The sequence below is a fragment of the Enhydra lutris genome, unplaced genomic scaffold (genome assembly GCF_002288905.1).
Source record: "Enhydra lutris kenyoni isolate GAN:26980312 unplaced genomic scaffold, ASM228890v2 scaffoldscaffold40, whole genome shotgun sequence".
Taxonomy (NCBI): Eukaryota; Metazoa; Chordata; class Mammalia; order Carnivora; family Mustelidae; genus Enhydra; species Enhydra lutris.
In genome coordinates this window covers 7,174,522-7,196,724 of record NW_019154124.1, presented here as the reverse complement: position 1 = coordinate 7,196,724, position 22,203 = coordinate 7,174,522, and the positions used below count along the sequence as shown (strand labels likewise).

Genomic DNA, 22,203 nt, shown 5'->3' with positions numbered 1-22,203 from the left:
AAATAAAGAATGTGACCAGGCTGGAGACTAGAACATAGCCATGTGCTATATTTGTGGTATATTTTGATCTGTCAGAAGTGACTGTATAGCACTATGCAGCCATCAAAAAACCCCAAATCTTCTGCCTTCGGCTCAGGTCATGATCTCGGGGTCCTGGGATCGAGCCCCACATCGGGCTCTCTGCTCAGCAGGGAGCCTGCTTCCTCCTCTCTCTCTGCCTGCCTCTCTGCCTGCTTGTGATCTCTCTCTGTCAAATAAATAAAATAAAATCTTAAAAAAAAAAAAAAAACCCAAATCTTGCCATTTGCAACAGCATGGATGGAACTAGATGTTTTGCTAAGCAACGTAAGTCAATCAGAGAAAGACAATTATCATATGATCTCTCTGATATGAGGAATTTGAGAGGCAGGGCTGGGGAGGGGGGAATGTCATGGGGGAAGGGAGGGGGAAAAAATGAAACAAGATGGGACTGGGAAGGGAGACAAGCCATAAGAGACTCTTAATCTCAGGAAACAAACTAAGGGTTGGTGGAACAGGGAGGGATAGGATGGCTGGGTGATGGACATTGGAGAAGATATATGCTATGGTGAGTGCTGTGAACTGTGTAAGACTAATGATTCACAGACCTCTACCCCCTGAAACAAATAATACATTATATGTTAATTTTAAAAAGAAAACTGTATCCCAAAATTTTAAAGAAAGAAAAATCTATGTGCATACAAAAAAATAATGTTAAATACAATGAAGGGATAGAATATGACTATGACAATGAAAATTTAAAAAGATTTTTTTAAAAGGTATTGATAAGATAAAATAGTTTAAAAATGTTAAAATAGGAAAGAGGAAAAATTAATAAAAAATGGAATAAGAAAAAGATAAAATTAACTTTGAAAGACTAAAAAATCATGGGGGAAAAGCCGTGAATTCTCTGTGTTGCTTTCCCCTAGCTCTGGAATTCCACAGTTCTCCTTGATCAGTTAACTTGGGCTTAGCTGGATGTTCTTGTTGACCTTCTAGGGGAGGGGACTGTTGTAGTGATTCTCAATTGTCTTTGCCTGAGGCGTAATTGTACCGCCCTTGCCGGGGGCCAGGATAAGTAATCTGCTCAGGTTCGCTCTTGGGAGATTTTGTTCCCTGAATGCTTTCTGTAGAGCCCTGGAATGAAAATGGTAGCCTCCCAATTTCCGGCCCAGGGTTGCTGAGAGCTCAGGGCCCCACTCCTCAGTGCGCCCTCAGAGAAAAGCAGTCAATCCCTCCCATCTCCATGGTCTCTGGCCACACTCTGGGCTCACCTGGCCTGGGACCGAGCATTTCTGTCTCTGCGCACATCCCCATTTGGAGTCTCCAAACTGAGCCGATTCCTCCCAGAGGAGGAAGGTGAGTCTCCCCAGATCTGCCACATGTGGGGTCCCTGCTCAAAGAGCATTGGCCCGACTGTGCCTTGGATCATTGTTTACAGTAACCCCAAGCTGAGAGCCCACTCCTTAGCTCAGTCTCTGCAGCTGGTTTCCCCACTCTGACACTTGGCAGCTCTGCCACACTCAGACACCCCCGGTCTTTCTGTGACTCTGAGGGTCCTGAGACTGCGCTGTCCCTGCGAGGGCTCCACCCCACCCCCACCCCCACTTAGCCTCTGGAGCGATGTCCTTCAGTGGAGCAGACTTCTAAAGTTTCCGATTTTGTGCTCCACTGCTCCACCAGTTGCTGGGGGCTGGCCCCTTCCCCCATGGTCTCTCTTCTGGTATATTGCCTTGGATTCACATCTCTGCATGTCCTACCTTCCAGTAGGTGGTCTCTTTTCTGTTCGTAGAATTACTGCTATTCTTTTCTTTGATGTCCTGTTGAGTTTGTAGGTGTTCAGAATGGTTAGATAACTATTTAGCTGAACTCCTGGGATAACAATATTTAGGTCTCCTACTCCTCCACCATCTTCTCCCCCACATCATTAGTTTTTGATGTAGTGTCTCATGATTCATTGTTTGCATATAACACCCAGTGCTCCATGCAATCTGTGCCCTCCTTAATACCCATCACCAGGCTCACCCATCCCCCCACCTCCCTCCCCTCTAAAACCCTCAGTTTGTTTCTTGAAGTCCACAGTCTCTCATGGTTTGTCTCCTGCTCTGGTTCCCACCCCCCTCCATTTTTCCCTTCCTTCTGCTAATGTCATCCATGCTATTCCTTATGTTCCACAAATAGGTGAAATCATATGGTAATTGACTTTCTCTGCTTGACTTATTTCACTCAGCATAATCTCCTCCAGTCTCATTCATGTTGATGCAGAAGTTGGGTATTCATCCTTTCTGATGGCTGAGTATTATTCCATTGGATATATGGACCACATCTTCTTTATCCATTCATCAGTTGAAGGACATTTTGACTCTTTACACAGTTTAGCTATTGTGGACATTGTTGCTATGAACATTGGGGTGCATATGGCCCTTTTCACTACATCTGTATCTTTGGGGTAAATACCCAGTTGTGCGATTGCTGGGTCATAACGTAACTCTATTTTTTAACTTTTGAGGAACCTCCATACTGTTTTCCGAGTGGTTGTACCAACTTTCATTCCCACCAACAGTGTAAGAGGGTTCCCCTTTCTCCACATACTGTCCAACATTTGTTGTTTCTTGTCTTGTTCATTTTTGCCATGCTAACTGGTGTAAGGTGGTATCTCAATGTGGTTTTGATTTTAATTTCCCTGATGGCTAATGGTGATGAACACTTTTTCATGTGTCTGTTAGCCATTTATATGTCTTCTTTGGAGAACTATCTGTTCATGTCATCTGCCCATTTTGACTTGATTATTTGTTTTTTGGGTGCTGAGTTTGAGAAGTTCTTTATAGATCTTGGGTATCAACCCTTTGCCTGTTAAAAAGTTACTTTACACATCTCGAAGATCCATGAAGGCATAATTTGTCTATGACCTACTTTAGAAAATCAAGCACAGGAACAACCAGTTCCTTCAGTTTTGGTATCTGCAAAAGTGAGCTGGAAACCTGTCATTGTAGGTGAACCCTGTGTTGTAAGTGGGACATCTGTTTGAAACGTCTCACATGGTCATGTACTACACACTGCAGCTGTTGGAATGTAGGAAGGTGTCTGTGGGGGAGTATGAGCCTGGTGTGGCACAAGGGTATTCATAGTCATGTGCAGGCTGGGAAGACCTACACCCATGAGGTTCTAGGTATTGCCCTTGCTGCTTCCCTGTATTTTGTGATCAGAAATGAGTAAGGTTTTTTTTTTAAGATTTTATTTATTTATTTAACAGAGAGAGAGAGATCACAAGCAGGCAGAGGGGGAGGGGAAAGCAGGCTCCCCACTGAGCAGAGAGCCAGATACAGGGCTCAATCCCAGGACCCTGAGAGCATAACCCAAGCAGAAGGCAGAGACTTAACTCACTGAGCCACCCAGGTGCCCCAGTAAGTTCTTTTCAAAGGGAAAAACAGGATAGCTAGAGCTGCTGGCTCCTGGATCCTAACATAAAGAGAGAGATGGATGAGAGGACAGTGTTTTGAGAAATAAAACTGGATACAGGCAAAATACAATTGATGGAATATGATTACAACAACATTGGATGACTCCAGACACAAGAGCTTTGCTTCCACTAATTCATTTTCTTTTTAAAGAGCCAGAATTACTCTTCACTCTAGGAAACAAACAGAGTTGCTGGACGGTGTCTGTGTGTGTGTGTGTGTGTGTGTGTGTGTGTGTGTGTGTGTGTGTGTGGCAAGGAGATGGGGTAACTGGGTGGTGGGTATTAAGGAGGGCACGTGATGTGATGAGCACTGAGTGTTATACGCAACTGATGATTATTGAACTCTAGACCTGAAACTAATGATGTACTATGTGTTGGCTAATTGTATTTCAATTAAAAAAAAAAAGGAGGAAGAAAGAGCCAGAATTGTTGAAAAGGGACTTTGTTCCCCAGGGGCATTTTGATGGGGGATCTAGGGGCACGTCGCTTGTGGGGACCCAGTCGAGAGGCTGGTTAATCTGATGCCTAGTCTTGCCCATGAATGGTTTATAGAAGCGGATGAAGGGAGTGTGAACAAGATCTTGTCTAGGTACCACAGAGGCAATTTGTGGCTGGAGAGCAGGGGAATCCTCTGAGTGGCTATTTCCATTTCTTCTGTCTTTGGCCAAGAGGTGGTTATTACCAGTTTCGATCATTCCTCCGTGAAATAGGTGCCTTACGATTGAAGATTCCCATCCCTATTTCTGCTGTCACTTCAGACAGGGCTGTACTTGTGTGAAGAAGTGCACGATTCTAGAAAAGCTTTAAGGTTAAAGATGCTTTCTAAAGATTAGTGTAAAACCTGTTCGATTCAGATTCTGTTAGCTCTGTGAACTCGGAATTCATTATCAGTTTCTCTGGGCTAAGACTTACGGCCATGTTTAGGGAGGCAGGGAGGTTACTAAGCAAACTAGTGGTGGGAACGGTATTTGCAAAGGTGTAACCACTGTAAAAAGCCTTTTTCACACCAGGCTTAAAAACGGTTTATCGGCATTGTTATTTTTTTCACATCTTAACAACTGAGGTATAATTTACATACAGTAAATTTCACCCTTTTCAGTGTACAGTTCTGAAAAATCCATAGCTATATAACCACTACCATAATCAAGATACAGAACAATTCCATAATCTCCCCAAATTTCTCATTCTCCATGTGGTCAAGCCTCTTCCCACCCCAGCCCCTGGAAACCACTGATCTGCCCCTTTACTTGTGTCTATTTGAGAATGTGGCGTAAAGGGGATTGTGCAGAATGTAATGTCTTGGACCTGACTTCTTTCGCTCGGCATGAGCTGGCTGAGATTCCACCATGCTGTTGGGTGGGTAACTAGCTTGTTCTATTCTGTGGCTGAGCACCGTCCTTCCTGCCCCCGCGTGTTCATCCGTTCACCAGCTGAGGGACATTTGGTGGTTTCCAGTTTCTGGTGAGTCAGAATAAAGCCACTATAGAAACCCACATACAGGTTTTTGTGTGAACGGCAGTCTTTCTTTCCCTCGTGTAGATAACTTTGGAGTGGGATGGTGGAGTTGTAGTCACTAAATGTTTCACTTTTTAAGAAACTGCCAATCTCTTTTCCCAAGTGGGTGTTCCACGTCTCATTTCTAAAAACAAATGAGAGTTTCAGTGGCTCTGCATCCTGACCTTTTATTTTCAGGTTGTTGTTTTGGTTTGGTTTGGTTTTTACTTTAGCCATATTGGTAGATGTGTAGCAGTATGTCATTATAGTTTTTTTGTTTTTTTTTTTTAAAGATTTTGTTTATTTGTCAGAGAGAGAAAGAGAAAGAGACAGTGCACATGCAGGGACAGTGGCAGGCAGAGGGAGAAGCAGGCTTCCTGCTGAACAGGGGTCCTGATGTGGGGCTCCATCCCAGGACCCCGGGACCATGCCCTGAGCTGAAGGCAGACGCTTAAGCGACTGAGCCAGCCAGGTGTCCTTCGTTGTAGTTTTAATTTGCATTTTGCTATTAGTGATGTTGAACATGTTTTTCTGTGCACATTTGGGATTCAGATATCATCTCTGGTACCCTCTTTTGCCCATTTTTAAAATTGGATTTAACTATTTAATCGCTGACATGTATATAAACATTCACACAGATTATTTCTTTTTTTTTTTTTTAAAGATTTTATTTATTTATTTGACAGAGAGCGATCACAAGTACACAGAGAGGCAGGCAGAGAGAGAGAGAGAGAGAGAGAGAGAGAGAGGAAGGGAAGCAGGCTCCCTGCTGAGCAGAGAGCCCGATGCGGGACTCGATCCCAGGACCCTGAGATCATGACCTGAGCCGAAGGCAGCAGCTTAACCAACTGAGCCACCCAGGCGCCCCCACACAGATTATTTCATTTGATCACCACCCTGGGAGGGAAGCAGGGCAGATATCCCTCCCCAAGTCTGTATTCCATTTCCCTGAGCAGTTGAGGCTAGAATGGTGAAGTGACCTGCCCAAGTTCATGCCGAGTGCCGGGACTGGAGTTTGACACACGTTCCCCCACTAGCTGTGGGCTGCTCTTCCTGCAGACAGATAGGGCCCCTGTCTCCTCAGCCGGACTGTCCTGTCAGTTGTGGCTCCGGGTGACTACGCCAGCCCAGGCAAAGTTATGGCAAGGTAACATCTGCGCTCACCAGCTGTGCCATAGACATTTCCGTCCCTTTCCTCCAGCAAAACTTCCCCGTGCTTTGTCTCCCTTCCCTGGACACTAACTCCCGGCTACTAATACATAGGGGGAAAAAATCTATTAAACAAATCTTCCTAACTTTCTTCTCTTCCCTCCTCTGAATGGGGATTTTTGCATTTTAACAGGGACTTTTAGAGGTACCTCTTCTGCGTGTAGTGGTTTTTAAATTGTTCTGTTAGGGCTTCAAGATTCCTGAGAAATGGCCTAAAGACCAGGGCAGGTGGGTGGGCAGATGGATGGAACAGGTGATGGGGATTAGGAGGGCAGAAAAGACCAGTGCAGGTGGGAGCGGGTTGAATGGCGAGAGGCTTTGACTCTACCCCAGTCTTTTCATTTTTGTTTTACAAATCGGGCTTTCATTTAATATTTTATTTGAAAAGAAGAATGTGTTTCTTTCCAAAACATGCTTAAAGTAACTGAACCAGTGTATTTCTCATATACCCTATAATGCAGATATTTTACTCATTGAAACTGATCCCTAAGCATCCTCCATATTCCCAGGTCAATCTGGGTCATCAAGATTTTACCTCATTGAAAAATGGAGCTGAGTTTCATAATCTGTACTCCCTGACACACCTCTGAGGGTTATACTAAGATAACAACCCCTTTGGCCCCTGAGGCATAAATGATGTGGTTTTAGAATAAAAGGTTCAGAGCCAACGAATTCTTAAGAATTCTTAAGACATCTCTGGTGCAAAAAGGTGATTTTATTAAAGCGCAGGGCACAGCACCCGTGGGCAGGAAGAGCTGCTGCTCCGTGACCCCGAGGACTGGCTGATTATATACTCAGGAGTTGGGGCGATGAGGACAAAGGGGGTGTTCAGAAGGGCTGACATATGGTAAAGAAGACTCTCGGGGTACTGGAGGCCTGGTTATGGTCAAGCCAAGCTGTGTTTTGTTTGTTTTTTTCTCTACTGAGGGACCAACATGAAGACAGTTGGGAGTCTTCTAGAAGTTAGACGATTGTAAATCACTAGGATGTCTGTAAACTGAGGGAGACTCCTGTCCTGCAGGACTGTGATCTCTATTAGGTAACTGTTAGGGCAGCCAGGAGTGCCTGAGGAATGTCACACATGTCACCGGGGAGGGGGGTGTAGGGTGCCAGCTTCTGCCTTGTCCTTAGCTAGCCTTTTGCTCCCTTATCATTTGCTCCCTGAACAATTTTGACCCTTAAATCTTTAAGGCTGTTTAAGGTGGAAGGTCTCATCTTCTGTAACTTCTTCCTGATGAACAGGGGCATAGAGCTATCCCTACTGCCTGTGGGTCAACATGGGTCAGTTGGGGAGTGTGTAGGGGAGTTACAAAAGATGGAGGCAGCCGAATCCCATGTTGACAGGATGGAAGTGTCTCCGTGAGTGGTCAGAATCATCTGTCAACGTGAAGTCATTGTAGCTGCGCAGTCTCAGCACCAAGTAGAGAGACACTGAAGAAGGCAACACATTAAGATTCGTAAGGCTACTGTACCCTGGGGCAAATAATACATTATGTGTCCATAAAAATAATTTTTAAAAAAAGATTAGTAAGGGGACGCCTAGGTGGCTCAGTGGGTTAGGCCGCTGCCTTTGGCTCAGGTCATGATCCTAGGGTCCTGGGATCGAGTCCCGTATCGGGCTCCTTGCTCAGCAGGGAGCCTGCCTCTCTCTCCGCCTCTGCCTGCCTCTCTGCCTGCTTGTGTGCTTTCTCTCTCTCTCTTTCTGACAAATAAATAAATAAAATCTTAAAAAAAAAAAAAAAAGATTAGTAAGGCTATAAGAATGAGAAGTCCAACAAAGAGATCTTTAATCATTGACCATAATCCTCCTTTAAACCAGGAACTTAACCAATCACTGAGAGAGAAAGAAGGATTTTGTAGAGCCCCAATTTGGGCGTTTATATCTTTTATTACTCCTGGGACTTTTTCGTGATAATCTGGGATGTACACACAACATTCTGTTTTGATAACTCCACATGTGCCGCTCTATGCTGCTGTTAGAGGACGTCTGAGGCGGTTATATTTTGTAGGACCACCTTGCACATCTGTGCGACTTCAATATTAAGTAAGGAGATGCTATTTAGTGAATCACTGAGTGCCTTCATGATGTATTTTTTTTAAGGGCTTCTACATGCCAAATGACATTCTCTATCTCTACAGATGGAACATAAATGGGTGTTAAGTGATCATACCATTTAAAAACAGATCGTGTCCGTCTTTGCTTTAAATTGGGGAGATTAGCTGGAGTAGTGATGGTTTTAGTAATGTGTTCATGAATCTGGGCAAAACCCAAGGTGCAGTGACCTGTCCACCATGGAGGAAGCCAGCACCATAGGTTTGCTCCGCACATCCAGTGGGTTTTCCATTTGGAGCTGGCCATCTGATGCCAGGCCACCTTACCCAATCAGTAGCAAACCAGTCAGTAGCCCGGAGTACCATTATTTGGGAACATGTTTAAACCAACTGTCATTTGTATTTTCAAGAGGGGCATTTTAAATCTGGTCATCTAGAATAAGCAAGATCAGTAACCTCTGAACAGTTATGCTCTATAGAGAACTCAGTGGTCAGGTCCAGGTATAAGGGTAACTAGGTTTAAAGTCTGATGGGTTTCAAGTATTATTTCAGGCATATCTGTAAGTGTAGCCTGGGATTTAGTAAGTCGGCTTCCGTCATCCATTGGTGGCCTTTGGTTTCTAAGACACTCTGGACCTGACGTGAAGTCCTTACAGTCAGGGACTGTCCCATAGTGAGCTTTGAGGCTCCTTTTACCAGGAAGGCTGTTGTATGCTTAGCTTAAGCCTTTACTTGTAATTGTATCTCAATAGAAGTGGCTTTTAGGATAAATATGACCAAAAAATATATATATACCATTAAGAAGACCTCTTTGTTTGAGGTAAAGTGTTAATATACTCATTACAAAGGATCACTGGCAAGTGGGAGAAAACTTGTCTCAGGAGATAAGGGCATCCCCAACTGCATCACCCAATCCAATTATAAAGAAAGTGGGGTCATCCATTATTTTCATAAGTGTATAGTTAAACCCATGCAGTGGGGTATGCTCTGGCTTTAAAGAGATGACATCATCATCCCAGCCACACACAACTGGTCCAGGTGCTAGCTGAGTCATACAATTGTTGGGGAATTAATCCCATTTTCCAGTTGTTTAAATAATTATGTGCCCATGGGGTTTTGTTATTATCCCTACAGAATAACAAGCGAGAAGATTGTCTATTTGTGAGTTACTGTGGTAATTTCTCTGAAGTTTACCTCAAGTTGTCTAGCTTAGGTAAACAACAAACATTTCAAGACAATCAGATCTAGAATTTAACATCCACAAAGGGGTGTTATTGAAACAATTTTTCTCTCTAAAATAACTCTAATTTCCACAGGTAGCCAAATCAGGGCTAACTTATTTGAAAACAAGTCCAGTTTTAACAAACTTGGCCTAATTATTTACATAAGCTCAGCAAGAACAGTGAGTGATCATACAGATCTTTTAGAATCTGCTTTGTGGGAACTTCTTATAAGGAATCTCTAGGTGGAACTTTTAGTAGCTTCTCCAGGCCAGAAGCCAAGCCAAGTACTTGCCATCAGACATGCCTGCAATACCTGTAGATGTGGGCAGATTCCTCTTCCTGAGGTCCCCAGAGTATCCTGAGGTTCCCACACCTTCCAGGAAGTAACATTCTTTACTCACGTGGTGAGGCTGCTGGGAACTCTGGAAGCAAGGTATCAGACCAACAGTTCCAAGGGGCTTTATGGCTCCAGGTTTCATAAAGTCAACCTCCATTACTTAAAGCTGTTTGGTCATATCTGAGTCTGTGCATGTCTCTCAAATAAGACATTCCAGTCAAAGCCTTGGTAAAATAACCAATGTTTTCAACGGTGTCCTGTTACAAGAACAGATTCTTATTGAACTTATGTAAATGACTAGGACTGCCATGGAAGAAAGAATACTTACCAAGACCTTTTGAATTTCAGAGGGTTCGGGTAGAGAGAAAAGTTGAATGCTTTGACTTGTTTACAAATGAATATTTTTACATTTCTGTAAGTCACAGATATCTTAAGAAAAAGTTTCCTTAGTCTGGAAGATCAAACATTAGAAGACTAGCAATGTTTCCAACAAGAGTCACAACACTATAATCTTTTCATTCATTCAGTCCCACATTACTAATTCTGGTTTAGTTTGAATGCAGCTTTAGTTAGTTCTGGAAATTCTTACCCATTTCAGTTTTAGGATTTTCAACATATTGAATACCTGTATTTGTCCTAAAAGTCCTTTATATGAATCTTCTTGAAGATGAAACTCATTTTACAAGGGAATTAACAATTATAAATGACAAAAACTCAGAATGGACATAGTTAAAGAGCTGAGGAGGTGAGAGTTTACAATATAGCTGGCAAGGAAATGAGGTTATTTCTGTGACACGTAACAACACTTCAGTAACTAAAATATCAAGTGACGAATTCATTCATTAGCCTTCTACAACTTTTCTTTGCATTCAGGTTTTGTCCCAAGCCCTTTCTCTCCAAACAACCAGTCTCATTTAGGACAAAACTACCCCCTTTTACCTTCAACAAAAATGCATTCCCATCAGTCATTTAGAATTTTGCACTCATTAAAAACCTTAATCTCCAGTGCAAACTAAGGAGTAACTGATCATGAACTGTTACACCAGAATTCTTTAGATGGCAAATTTGTGAATCAGTTAAGCACGAGGCATGTTTATCAACAGATTTAAATATCTTTAGTTTCTTTGCAATAAGAGGTCAGAAGCACAAACTTATGTCCAGTAGTTAATGACTTAGCACTTTATCCTATGTGGAAAAGACCTAGATGTCCCGTGAATTTAATTCCATTTATCATCCAAGCAAAACTTTAAAGTTTTGGGTTACCAATGTCTTTGAAAGCTATCTTAACAATGACCCATGAAAACTTTGAGACAATAAAACATTTTAGCTATCTTTTTGCTAACAAATTGCAAGAGAGGTAACATGAATTTGACCTTCAGAAAACCTTGAATAGAATAAATGTTTCACATTCAGTGCTGATAACTTTTCTTTTTTAAACATTTTATTTACTTATTTGATGCAGATATCATAAGTAGGCAGAGAGGCAGGCAGAGAGAGAAAGGGGGAAGCAGGCTCCCCGGTGAGCAGAGAGCCCAGTGTGGGGCTCGATCCCAGGAACCTGGGATCATGACCTGAGCTCAAGGCAGAGGCTTAACCCACTGAGTCACCCAGGCGCCCCACAGTGCTGATAACTTTAAAGTCATGTCTATCTTAATTAAACCAACAAACTTAACTTAGTTCAAATAATGATTTATGTTCCACGTGGACCCACCCCATTTTCAGTTTTCACCTGAGACACTGGTGGGGAAATCTGGAGTGGGAGGTGTTAGGTCCAAGGGGTGCTCTTCTTGCTCCTTGACAGTGAAGAGAGAAGGAGCCGCAGTGCAGGAGGCACTGTGGACGGTATGCAGGCCACACCCAAGGTGGTGCAGAAACAGAAGGGGGAGACAGAAGAGACAAAGTGCTGCTGGAAGGCAGAGCTCATCAGCTCCAACAGAGGAGCAGACGCCATGTTTTCCTGCCAACAAGGGAGGAAGGGTCAGGCAGCTCACATTGGGCCAGACAGGGAATTTCCCCCAAAACAAAGGGAGTTTCGGCAGCTGCTTGGGAATATTCCTTCAAGTCCCCGTCCGAGGGAGACTAACCCCAGTTGGCTCCAGTTATAATCATTAACCCGGGAAATGAGTGACGGGGAAGCCCCCACATCTATTAGGAGGAACAGAGAGAGATAAAGTCAGAGTTCCCTTTGCTAGGGATGGCCTGTGTATCCTCCAGCAACCTGGGTTTACCAGGAGGAGGCCTATGTAGATAATTATCATCCAGTACGTCAGAAGGGGGTTACTAGCCAGACATACATACTCAGGAAATGCATTCTGCAAGAGGCCCTTAGGTCAGGGTCCTGGTGTAGAGCAGTGAAGGCCTAGGTATGAGCAATGCACGTATCCTAGGTCCATTTGCCCTGTTTCCTGCAGAGGAGAGCTAACTGACAGATCCCACTGAGGCCATGCAGTGGTACAGCTGCTCAGTCTTTTCCTGACTGTTGCAATCCAAATTGTTTCCAGTGGGTTAAAAGGCACTGCAAGGTAGTAGTCCTTGGGAACCAAAGAAGCCTACTGAAGCCATGCTTCCAGAAAAGTAAAGAAAGTCCATTTCCAAATCACCCCGACTTCCCTGTGCCTCCCATGCAGGATATCAGAATTCCGGTGTGTCAAAAGCAGCAGGAGGCGTCCCTCAAAACATTGCTATTGATTACAATCCCGCCTTCCCGTGAAGGCATTCCTGCCCTTAAAGGGCCGTAGGAGGGGCGCCGGCATCCCTCCCCTTCCCCATTGCATCCTAGGCTGCTGATGGGTGCCTGGTGAATGGACTAAGATACTGTGCCATCCTGTACTCTAGAAGTTGTGTTATTGCCCTGCCATTTTTAACCCATGGAAAAGTTTTGTAAGGGGAAATTAACCCAATTTTGTAGCTCTAAGTGCTTAGTAGAGGACACTGACAAGAAACAGTAAAGACTAAAATCCATCATGGTCTAAACGACATTCCAACACACATGGCCCTTTACAGCCAACTTCCCTAGGAAACATTTCCCGGGTTTTAATTTAACCAGGTACCGATTTCTGCCGGCTCCCAGGGAAGGTCCCACCCCCAGAAGTGGCTAGACCAGGGATGTGGAGGGATCACATTAGATCAATCAGGAGGAAACCTCACATGGGAGTCTTAAGATTGGCATCTGTCCTGATGACTTAGGTGGCTGTCCCATGCCCAAGACAGACAGCTTTGTAAAAGAACAGGAATAAAGAGAGGGCATCAAATTTCTGGGTCTTATTACCATTCCAGCCAGGGTACTAACTTCCAGCCAAAAGGCAGACTTTTCTCCTCACCATGGAGTAGCCCTGGGCTAGAGGATTACACCCTGAGCAATCGACATGAAAGTGTTCAGTAAGACCGCACTCCTTGACGGGCCCCCAGAATGAGAGTAAAGGAAGAGGAGAGAAAGTACTCACCAATTTTGCACCGAAGCTCAGAGTCTAGATGTAAAGGCTCATAGCCCCACGTTCAGGCATCAAATGCTGACATTTTAGAAAAAAGTGAGGTCCAGAGCTGACGACCAAGTAAGAATTCTTAAGATGTCTCTGGTGCAAAAACATTATTTTAAAGCACAGGGACAGGAGCCCTGGGCAGGAAGAGCTGCTGCCCCATGACCCCGAGGACTGGCTGATTATATACTCAGGAGCTGGGGTGGTGTGGAAAAAGGGGGTGTTCAGAAGGGCTGACATATGGTAAAGAAGACTCTCGGGGTACTGGAGGCCTGGTTATGGTCAAGCCAAGCTGTGTTTTGTCTTTTCTCTACTGAGGGACCAACATGAAGATAGCTGGGAGTCTTCTAGAAGTTAGCTGATTGTAAATCACTAGGACGTCTGTAAACTGAGGGAGACTCCTGTCCTGCAGGACTGTGATCTCTATTAGGTAACCGTTAGGGCAGCCAGGAGTGCCTGAGAAATGTCACACATGTCACCGGGGAGGGGGGTGTAGGGTGCCAGCTTCTGCCTTATCCTTAGCTAGCCTTTCACTCCCTCATCATACAGAGGGGTTGGCTTGATTCTTCAGGCCTTGATCATTTCCATCTGTTTACTCCAGGGCACTGACTAAAGAATGTATTTTTCTACATGGGTCATGATGTGGAAAAAAGTTAAAAAGCACCTAAATAGAGTAGTGGCTTGGGACTGGGCTCTGGAGTTATGTAGTCAGTCGTCCTGATTCTCACGTATCAGCTGAGTGGTCCTGACACATTGCCTAATGTATCTAAACCTCAGTTTCCCCATCTATGAAGTGGGGATAACAGCACCAGATGCCTCAGAGCTGCTGTGAGGTTTAAAGGGTCATGTATAGGACTCACCTGGCACGTTCCTGTGAAGGCTGAAGCCCTCCGTAAATGGTAGCCCCATCAGCAATAGGTCCATTAGCCCTGAGATTTGCTCCTTCAGCACCAGAGGTCAAGTTTGCCACAGGTTTACTCCTGTACCTTGGATCACTCTCAAAACAAGTGTAAATATGAAGCATAGATAAGCAAATACGGTCACAATTTTTAAAGGTATTGATGTTTGTAACACCTCGTTTACATCTCTGTGGTAACAAAGGTGATACAAATACATGTTTGAATGCCATTAACAATGCCTCCAGATAGGAAACAATGCTTGAGAAAGAGCAAAAAGCAAAGGAAAATCATTAATTTGTTCAGAAGTTTTTTAAAGGCACATTTTTCTTTGTATTTTGTTACAAAAAGCAATCACTTTAGTGATGCTTCAGCAGATCCAAAGGAACCATTCATTAGGGCTTGGACCCATCCTTAAAAGATTTTTCTTTTGAACACCTAATGACTTCACATTACTGTCCTTTGACCTACTCTAGTCATTTTTTGTATTTTTCTGTAATATTCTAAATTAGATGAGAATATAATTCAGTATAATCACATCAGTATTCTCCAACCCAGCCAACTGTAGGTTGCAACAAGAAAGGTTTTTATGAGAAGGAAGAACACTTACCACGTCCATGAATCTCTTTGCAGAATAATTTCATTCATTTGAGCAGTAAAAGTAGGTCTTGAACTGACTCAGTGTTTCCAATATCTAGTAGGAGTATTTCTAGATCAGTCTGGGTCAAAGTGTGATACTGAGACGGACATTTTTAAAATACACAGTCTTATTCCTGCCCTTAGGAAATCTAATTTCCTTATCCTCCGATTCCACTCATGTTTCCAGCATGTTCACAAATCAACACCCTCACCGTGGTGACTGCCCTTCTGTGTCCAAGGTTCAGACACAAATGGCAATCAGAGCCTCCACTTAGAATAACGATGGATCGGCCTCTGACAGAATCGCTTTTGATGGAGGATTCTATGATACTAACCCAGAACCAAAGATGAGACTGGGTGGCTCAGTCAGTTAATCATCTGCCTTTGGCTCAGGTCATGATCCCAGGGCCCTGGGCTCCCTGCTCAATGGGGAGTCTGCTTCTCCCTCTCCTTCTGCATCCCCCCACAGCTTGTGCTCTTTCTCTCTCACTCACTCTGTCTCTCTCAAATAAATTAAAGAAAAAAAAATAGAGGCTAGGAAAGTAGTCCAGTGACAGTGTTTGAGCTGAGTTTGTAGAACATCACCCAACTGAGAAAGTCATTCAACAACCCTGATCCACCCCAACCAGCTACAGAGCCTGGAACAAGTTAATTAACCTCTTTGTGTCTCAGTTTCCTCATCTGTAAAATGTACGATTTACAGAAATTTACTGTAAAATGTACAATGTACAATGTACAATTGGGTCAATACATTAGAAAAGTGACTGGCATCTGGTAAGCCCCTCACTGGATGTTAGCTGTTGCCATTATTCGCCATACAATACTGGTAATACCACTGTTACCTCCCTGGCCACCCTTATCCAGAAGGCAGCCTTTAGGCTCTGTGTCCCAGCCCTGTACTAGGAGGAGGAGAGAAGTGCAGAGCCTTGGGGGACCCGACAGCCCAGAGCTGAAAGCCCCAGGGCTATTAGGTGAGGTGTGGGGTGGGAGACAGGCCCTCCTTCCCCTGCAGGGCTCCCTTCTAACCGTCTCCCTCACCCTTCAGCACAAGATAAAGTGAACTCTTCCTTGATTCCAGTTATATTTTCCTCTGCACAATTTTTTGCTGGAGATAAGAGCCACCTAGAAAAACCAATAATGCAGATACTCACTTACTACAATAAGCAGTCTATTCCTAGTGGGTCACCTCTCTGGTTACTGTCGCTTGAGTTATATTCCATAAGGAAACAAGCTATTGAAACACCAGTAGATGAAGATTTTTGGTTTGTTTTTTAATCTCAGGCATAGCGAGATTACATAGAAGACTACATTTTATTTTTCAATATTGCTGAGTTCCTACAAGATAATTCAAGAGATCATACATCTTTCAACTCAAACATAATAGTATATATGTGTGTGTGATTTCTGTACAGATATACTATTAATATCTATTATGTATTAATCAGCCTATTTTCTAGGGCAGATCCATACTGGCTAGAAACAACAAGAAAGGGAAGAAACCTGGTCTTAACTTAGGACAGGGACCTGCTTGTCCCCGCAGCAGAGTGTGAGATATTTAGGATCTTGCCTGTGGTTCATCCAAACATTCACCGGCACAGTGACTAATGAGTCCCCAGACGTGAAGCTTCTTTAAGCAAAGTCATTACATCATCATGGCTGAGAAGATTAACAAGGAAAAGAACATCTGTGAAAAGTCAGGGGAACTTAACTGCCTGTTTTCCATCCAGAGCCTCTCTCTCTCTCCACCCCAGGGGCCACTGATAAAAGCCAAGACCTCTTCCCAGTGCCCTTTCTGTTGCTCGGGCCCTCCCTCTGCACTCCTGCCCCCAGTGTATTTATTTCCTCTCGCACTAGCATTTCCCCACCATCTTCACTCTGGAAACTGATAGAAATCATGGACACAAACCTGTTTTTGCTGATTATTCTCTAAATGAAGATCTTCTCTGAAGTATTCGCTCAAGTAGGCATTTGGTTTCAAGTCTTCCGTCTCTGTTTGTGGAACAGATTGGTCTGTTCATCAGTATTCCCAGAGCATTTATTACTGTGTCAAACACTCTGCTGGGCAGGAATTCCCACTGTGCTAAACAAGACCACTGTGGCCACTGCCCTCATGAAGCTTTCGATCTAGTAGCTGAAACTGAGACCAACTGAATAAGCGGGCAGATATGTAATTACCAATTATCAGCACTATGAGGAGATAAAATCAAGATGCTCCTGAGGACAGCAGAATATCTACCTTGGATTGGGGGCGATATTTAAGAGTCCTAAAGAATAAAAAAAGAACCCACCGTATGAAGAGCCGGACAGAGAACCTTCTTGGCCAAAGAGTCAGCAGTGACCTCCCAGAGTAGAGAATGCGCTTGGTACATTCAGGAACTGAACGGAGACCAGTGTGGGTGGAGAACAGAGAATAAATAGAGATAAATAGAGATGATGCTCAGGGGGCTGGCAGAGGCCAGATCATGCCGGTTTTCGTGGATTTTAATCTAATAGAAGTAAGAATCCCCTGTAAGTTTCAAGCAAAGGAATGGCATGATCTAATTTGTGTCGCCAAGAGGTTGTTGTGGGTGTTGTGTGGAGAATCGTTAGAGGTAGGCGAGACCAGGAGTAGAGAGAAGAGTGGGTTATTGGAGCTGCCCCTGTGAGAAACAGCAGCACGGCAGGCGCATCCTTTGGGTAAAGTAACCAGGTTAGCTGTCCTGAGCTCTGAGCTCGGGAGAAGGCGTGGGGTTCACAGTATCCTACACGTAACTTCTCCTGCCTGAACAACATTGAAATTCGTTTTTTGAATTCTCTGTCTTGAACAGTATTGCCAAGGGTCTAGGAAAGATGTCCACACTATGGCCTTCTTTTCACTGTGATTATCTTGGGCAGCCCACGCTGGTTGCATCTGTCTAGGCCCTGCCCAGGGTTTTGACCTTGGGTGGTGAAAGGGAAGACAAACCTCAGTTGACAAAGTCCGCATGTACTTGAAGCTAAGACTAGTAAGACTTGCGGGCAGATCGCATCTGTGAGGGAGAGAAAGGAATCGAGAATGACTCCAGGTGATGGTTTTGCCGCTCACCAGGATGGGGAAATAAGGAAAGAGTGCAGAAAAATAGATCCGGCTCATTGTAACTTCTGACTAGTACTCTCAGTTGGCACTGGCTGGGACATTTTAGCTTTCAGTTTGTCCCACTAAGAATTTAATGATCTATAAACAAATACTTGAGAAGTCGTTTTACAATAAGAGTATACTGGATCTTTGTATTTTGACTGATTTCACCTCCTAGTTTACTGTCACGAGTAAGATGTGCGGAAATAGATGTTAACCATTCTGTTCCATGATGATGGGGTCTGGTTCCTGCTGGGCCGTAGCACCCACTGAGCATGTCCATTTCACACGCTTTGATCCTATTTGCAAGGCATCCCAATAGGAAAATTTTCTCAGTAAGTAAAAGAGAGTAAAGAAACCCAATGTTTTACTCTTGGCTGACCCATTTTGTAATCTTGGTCAAACTACTTAACCTCTCTCTGCTTCAGTTCCTCCTTCAGGAAATGGTGTGAATAATATCAACCTCCCCGTATCTCACAGTAATTCAAGGCCAGCTAATTGACTCGGCCACCCGTGATGGAATTGGCAGAGGTGGGGCGGGGGGGGATGTTGGGAACAGATACTAAAATGTGACATAGCCTTACCATGGTCCGAGTTAGAGACTACCATAGCACAGCTACCCTCTAGTGAGGCCTTTTGAAGACCGCTGTTAACTCTTTCAGGCAACATCTTCCTACATGAAGGAGTTGCCATGGTCTGTCATTTGCTATAACAGTTCGATTTTCAAATTCTAGCCCAGTCAGAAGCAGAACATACTCCAATTTTCAACAAAAACATTTGCATTTAAGGATTTTCGAATATTCCTTGAAGTAGCCAAGGCTACCTGGGGTAGAGCAAAACCACACCTGGGAATCACAGCAGATGGGAACGGCCGATTGACTGCACGTACTCAAAACCTCACCTACAAGTATGCTAGTTAGTGGGGGCAGCTGGTGGGACTCAGAAGAGAAATCTGACTCAACTATTTGTAAAAAATCGTTATAATCCTCCCATTGCAAAGTGCTTTTCCCTTTGAAAGTGCGTGTCTTATCTCTACAAGGTAAACATTTCATCCTCACCTTATAAAAGGAGAAAATGAGGCTCAGAGAGATCAAGTAGTTGATCCAAAATCACATCTTGGTAAATGCCAGAGGCAGGATTGGATTCCAGGTCTTCTAATGCTTTTCCAGGACTTTTTACTCACTATGTGAACATGATAATAGATATAGCTCTGAAAAGAAGGAAGAGAACACTGAGCCCTAAATACTCCCATCAAATATCACATCAAAGGAGGAACTTTTTATAATTGATTTGCTATTGTACAGGTGGCCCAGAATTTTTGGAACTATCAACCCCACTGCCTTCTTCCTCTCCTTATCGCATTATAAATTAGCATCAAAAGTACTAAATAAGCATCCTCAAATTTTAAACTTTCGCGGATTGAGTCTGAATAAGGGCCTCTAATTGTGACATATAATGTTACAGTGGCAGGAACTGATTCACAGACACTGAGGCTGGTGTGTGGGGCTGAGTCTCTCAGCTGGTGAGGAGCCTCTCCTGCCACCCAGCATTCAGACATCAGTGTGGTTTCTTTGTTCCTACTCATGAGCATATGCTCTGTGAAGAGAACTGATACTCTAGAAAGCTATTTCAAAATTTGAGGATTTCCGAAGGTCTTGGGACATATTTCTTACAAATATCAAGGGATTACTTTATTGGGTTTTCCTGCTTTAATTTTGATTTAATAGCTAGAAGCTCAAGGGTCACGTCAGTGCTCATAGTAGTCACTAACTCATCTCAGATTCCTAACACGTCTGTCCTCCTACTTGGCTTCTGACTAGCTTTAAAAAAAAAATTCTCATTTTTATCATTCTCTTTTGTGTTTCGTTGTACATTGTCTCAAATCCTTTCTCGAAGTAGGGAGATTTGAAACCCCAAATAAATGTTGAAACTAGGCTTCCTAAAAAGAATCATTTATCTTAGTCTGGCCCTGCTATCATGTCAGAACTACCGAAAAGAATTAAGGACAATGATTTCCAAAAGACAAGAGTAAATGTTTTTTGATGACTTTATCCAAATTCTGAGACTATCTGGTGGTGATTATGCTTTGAGTGACACCTAATGGTTGAAAGTCACTGTCCCAACTTCTTCCAGAGGACTCAGACCAATGTTTCTCAACTCAGTTCTTGGACTACCTTCAGAGTCAGCGGGGTGCCTGGTAAAAATGCAGGGGAATTCTTGGCCCCCCCCCCCCCCCCCCAAGCTCCTGAAATCTCTGCAAGTCGCCCCCGGGGAATCTGTATTTTTCACAACCAACCCCAGGTGACTCCGACGTGGAGTTTGAGAACCACTGATTCAGGTGCTGCAAAGCTAGATACCACACTGGGCTGTCAGATCTGAAGACACCCCAGGGAGTTAGTAAGGGCCAAGGCGAAGGGATAGATTAGGCCCCGCCTTAGCAATGCCCATCCTGATTCATCAGCGAGGGAAGGAGGTGGGGTAAATAAGTCTGGGCGGGTGGGACACAGCACCGCCCCCACGGGGGGACGGGCTGCCCTGTTGGCAGTGAGGGTGGGAGTGGCGATGGCTCGGGACCTTGAAAGCAGTCGCCCCTGGCCGCCTGCTCTCGTCCCTACGGTAGCGAGGGGTCGCGGGAGCGTGCAAGGGCTGCGCGGCGCGGCTCCTAACGCCTGTGCTTCCTGTCCCACAGACGAACCCAACTCCTGGAGTTCACCCGCTGCCGCCTCCCCAGGTCTGCCGGAAGTAGGCGTCTCCCTCGAGGACGTCCTCTCTCCATTCTCTCCATCACATCCAGCCCCACCCTCCGACCCTTCCCACCAGATAGGCCCAGACCCAACTTGGGATATCAAAAGGGAACACGACGTTAGGAAACCAAAGGAGCTTTCAACCGGCGGCCAGAAGAAGCAGCGCCTCGGGGAGCAGAGGGAGCGCTCGGCGAGCCCGCACAGGGCCGCTCGGCCGAGGCTCGAGGACGCGCCCGGCGGCCAGGGGCGGGAGACCGGCAGGTCCTCCTCGGAGGCCAGGGCGCCCGGGCCCGCGGCGGCGGACGCGGCGGACGCGGCGCGGGCCGGCGGGAAGGAGGGGCCCCGCACTTCGGCGGGCCCCGAGCTCGGCCGGCGCGAAGGCCCCGGGGCTGCGCCCGCGTTCGCGGGCCCGGGCCGTGGCGGTGGCGCCGGAGCGCCCGCGCGCGGGAGGCGGAGGGCAGGGCGGGCGCGCGCGCGGGGCCCCGGCAGGGCGCGCGGCCCCCGGGGGGCGCCCCCACGCGCAAGGCCGCCGTGGCGCCCGGGCCTTGGAAAGTGCCCGGCTCCGACAAGCTGCCGGGCGTCCTCAAGCCGGGCGCCTCGGCTGCGGGCAGATGAGCCGCGCGGCAGCAGCCCGCCGCCCCGCCTCGACGCCTGCAGGCCGTTCTTCTTAGGTTCCGTCTCACGGCGTTTTAATTTATTTTCACTGTCACACGCATAGATCCACGAGGCACCAAGGCCTGGGAGCATCGATGTGAAGTCCCACGTGTCCAGCGAGCATGGGCGGCACGGCGTCCACGCGCAGACCTAAACTGATCCTAAAGCCCTCGGTTCCATTGTGGGGGCTTTGGCAGCTATGGAAGAACCAAAATAACGTGAAGAACATCACAGAGAGACAGTGCAGTGTAGCTTTAGTTTAAAAGAAAAAAAAATTAAAAAGAAAGAGAAAAAAAAATTTTACCCCCACTGCATGAAGGATTTGGATGCTATCCAAACTCTAATACCAAGAAACTGGACAAGTTAAGAGCAATCACAAACTGGAATATCGCCTTAAAAATCAAACTGCACGGAGCAAGCTGAAACTGAGACAAGATTATATCTTTTAATTGATCTAAAGAGTTGTAAATAAATTGTTCTCGACATATCTAGACAGGGGTTAAAAGGTTTCTTTGAAACATTCGGAACTGTTCGCCCATGACATGTTTCCATGGCTCACCCGTGGCATCCATCACGGTATTAGCAGCAACGTTCCCTGCATACCGCAGGACGAGTTAGAAATCTAGTGAATTCATTGGTGTGATGCCATTTTTACTGCCATTTCTGTGATCAAATCATATTTCTGTACATTTTCAGTGGTAGAAAAAAAAGGTTTAAAAAAATTGTATCTTAGGGAACAGATTGCCATAAGTCAGAATTTTGCAGTTTAGCTCATAGATCTTAATTGGTTTTCATCTAAAATATGCATTTTATAATTGAAGGACCACAATTTGTTTAATCAAGATTGGCAAGGCTGCAGTTTCTTTATGAAGAGGCTTTCCTATTGTCTCAGGCTAGCAAAGATAGT

General features: G+C 45.0%; 1 protein-coding gene across 1 annotated transcript in view; it reads left to right on the top strand.

Annotated features, from left to right (window-relative positions):
- Nucleotides 1–21,257, top strand: part of LOC111155266 (membrane associated guanylate kinase, WW and PDZ domain containing 2) — a 1,380,110-nt gene extending 1,358,853 nt beyond the window's left edge. The window contains 2 exon segments of the mRNA XM_022515392.1: nucleotides 20,588–21,081; nucleotides 21,084–21,257. Coding sequence (XP_022371100.1) covers nucleotides 20,588–21,081; nucleotides 21,084–21,257 — 668 coding nt within the window.
- Nucleotides 21,258–22,203: the final 946 nt, after the last annotated feature.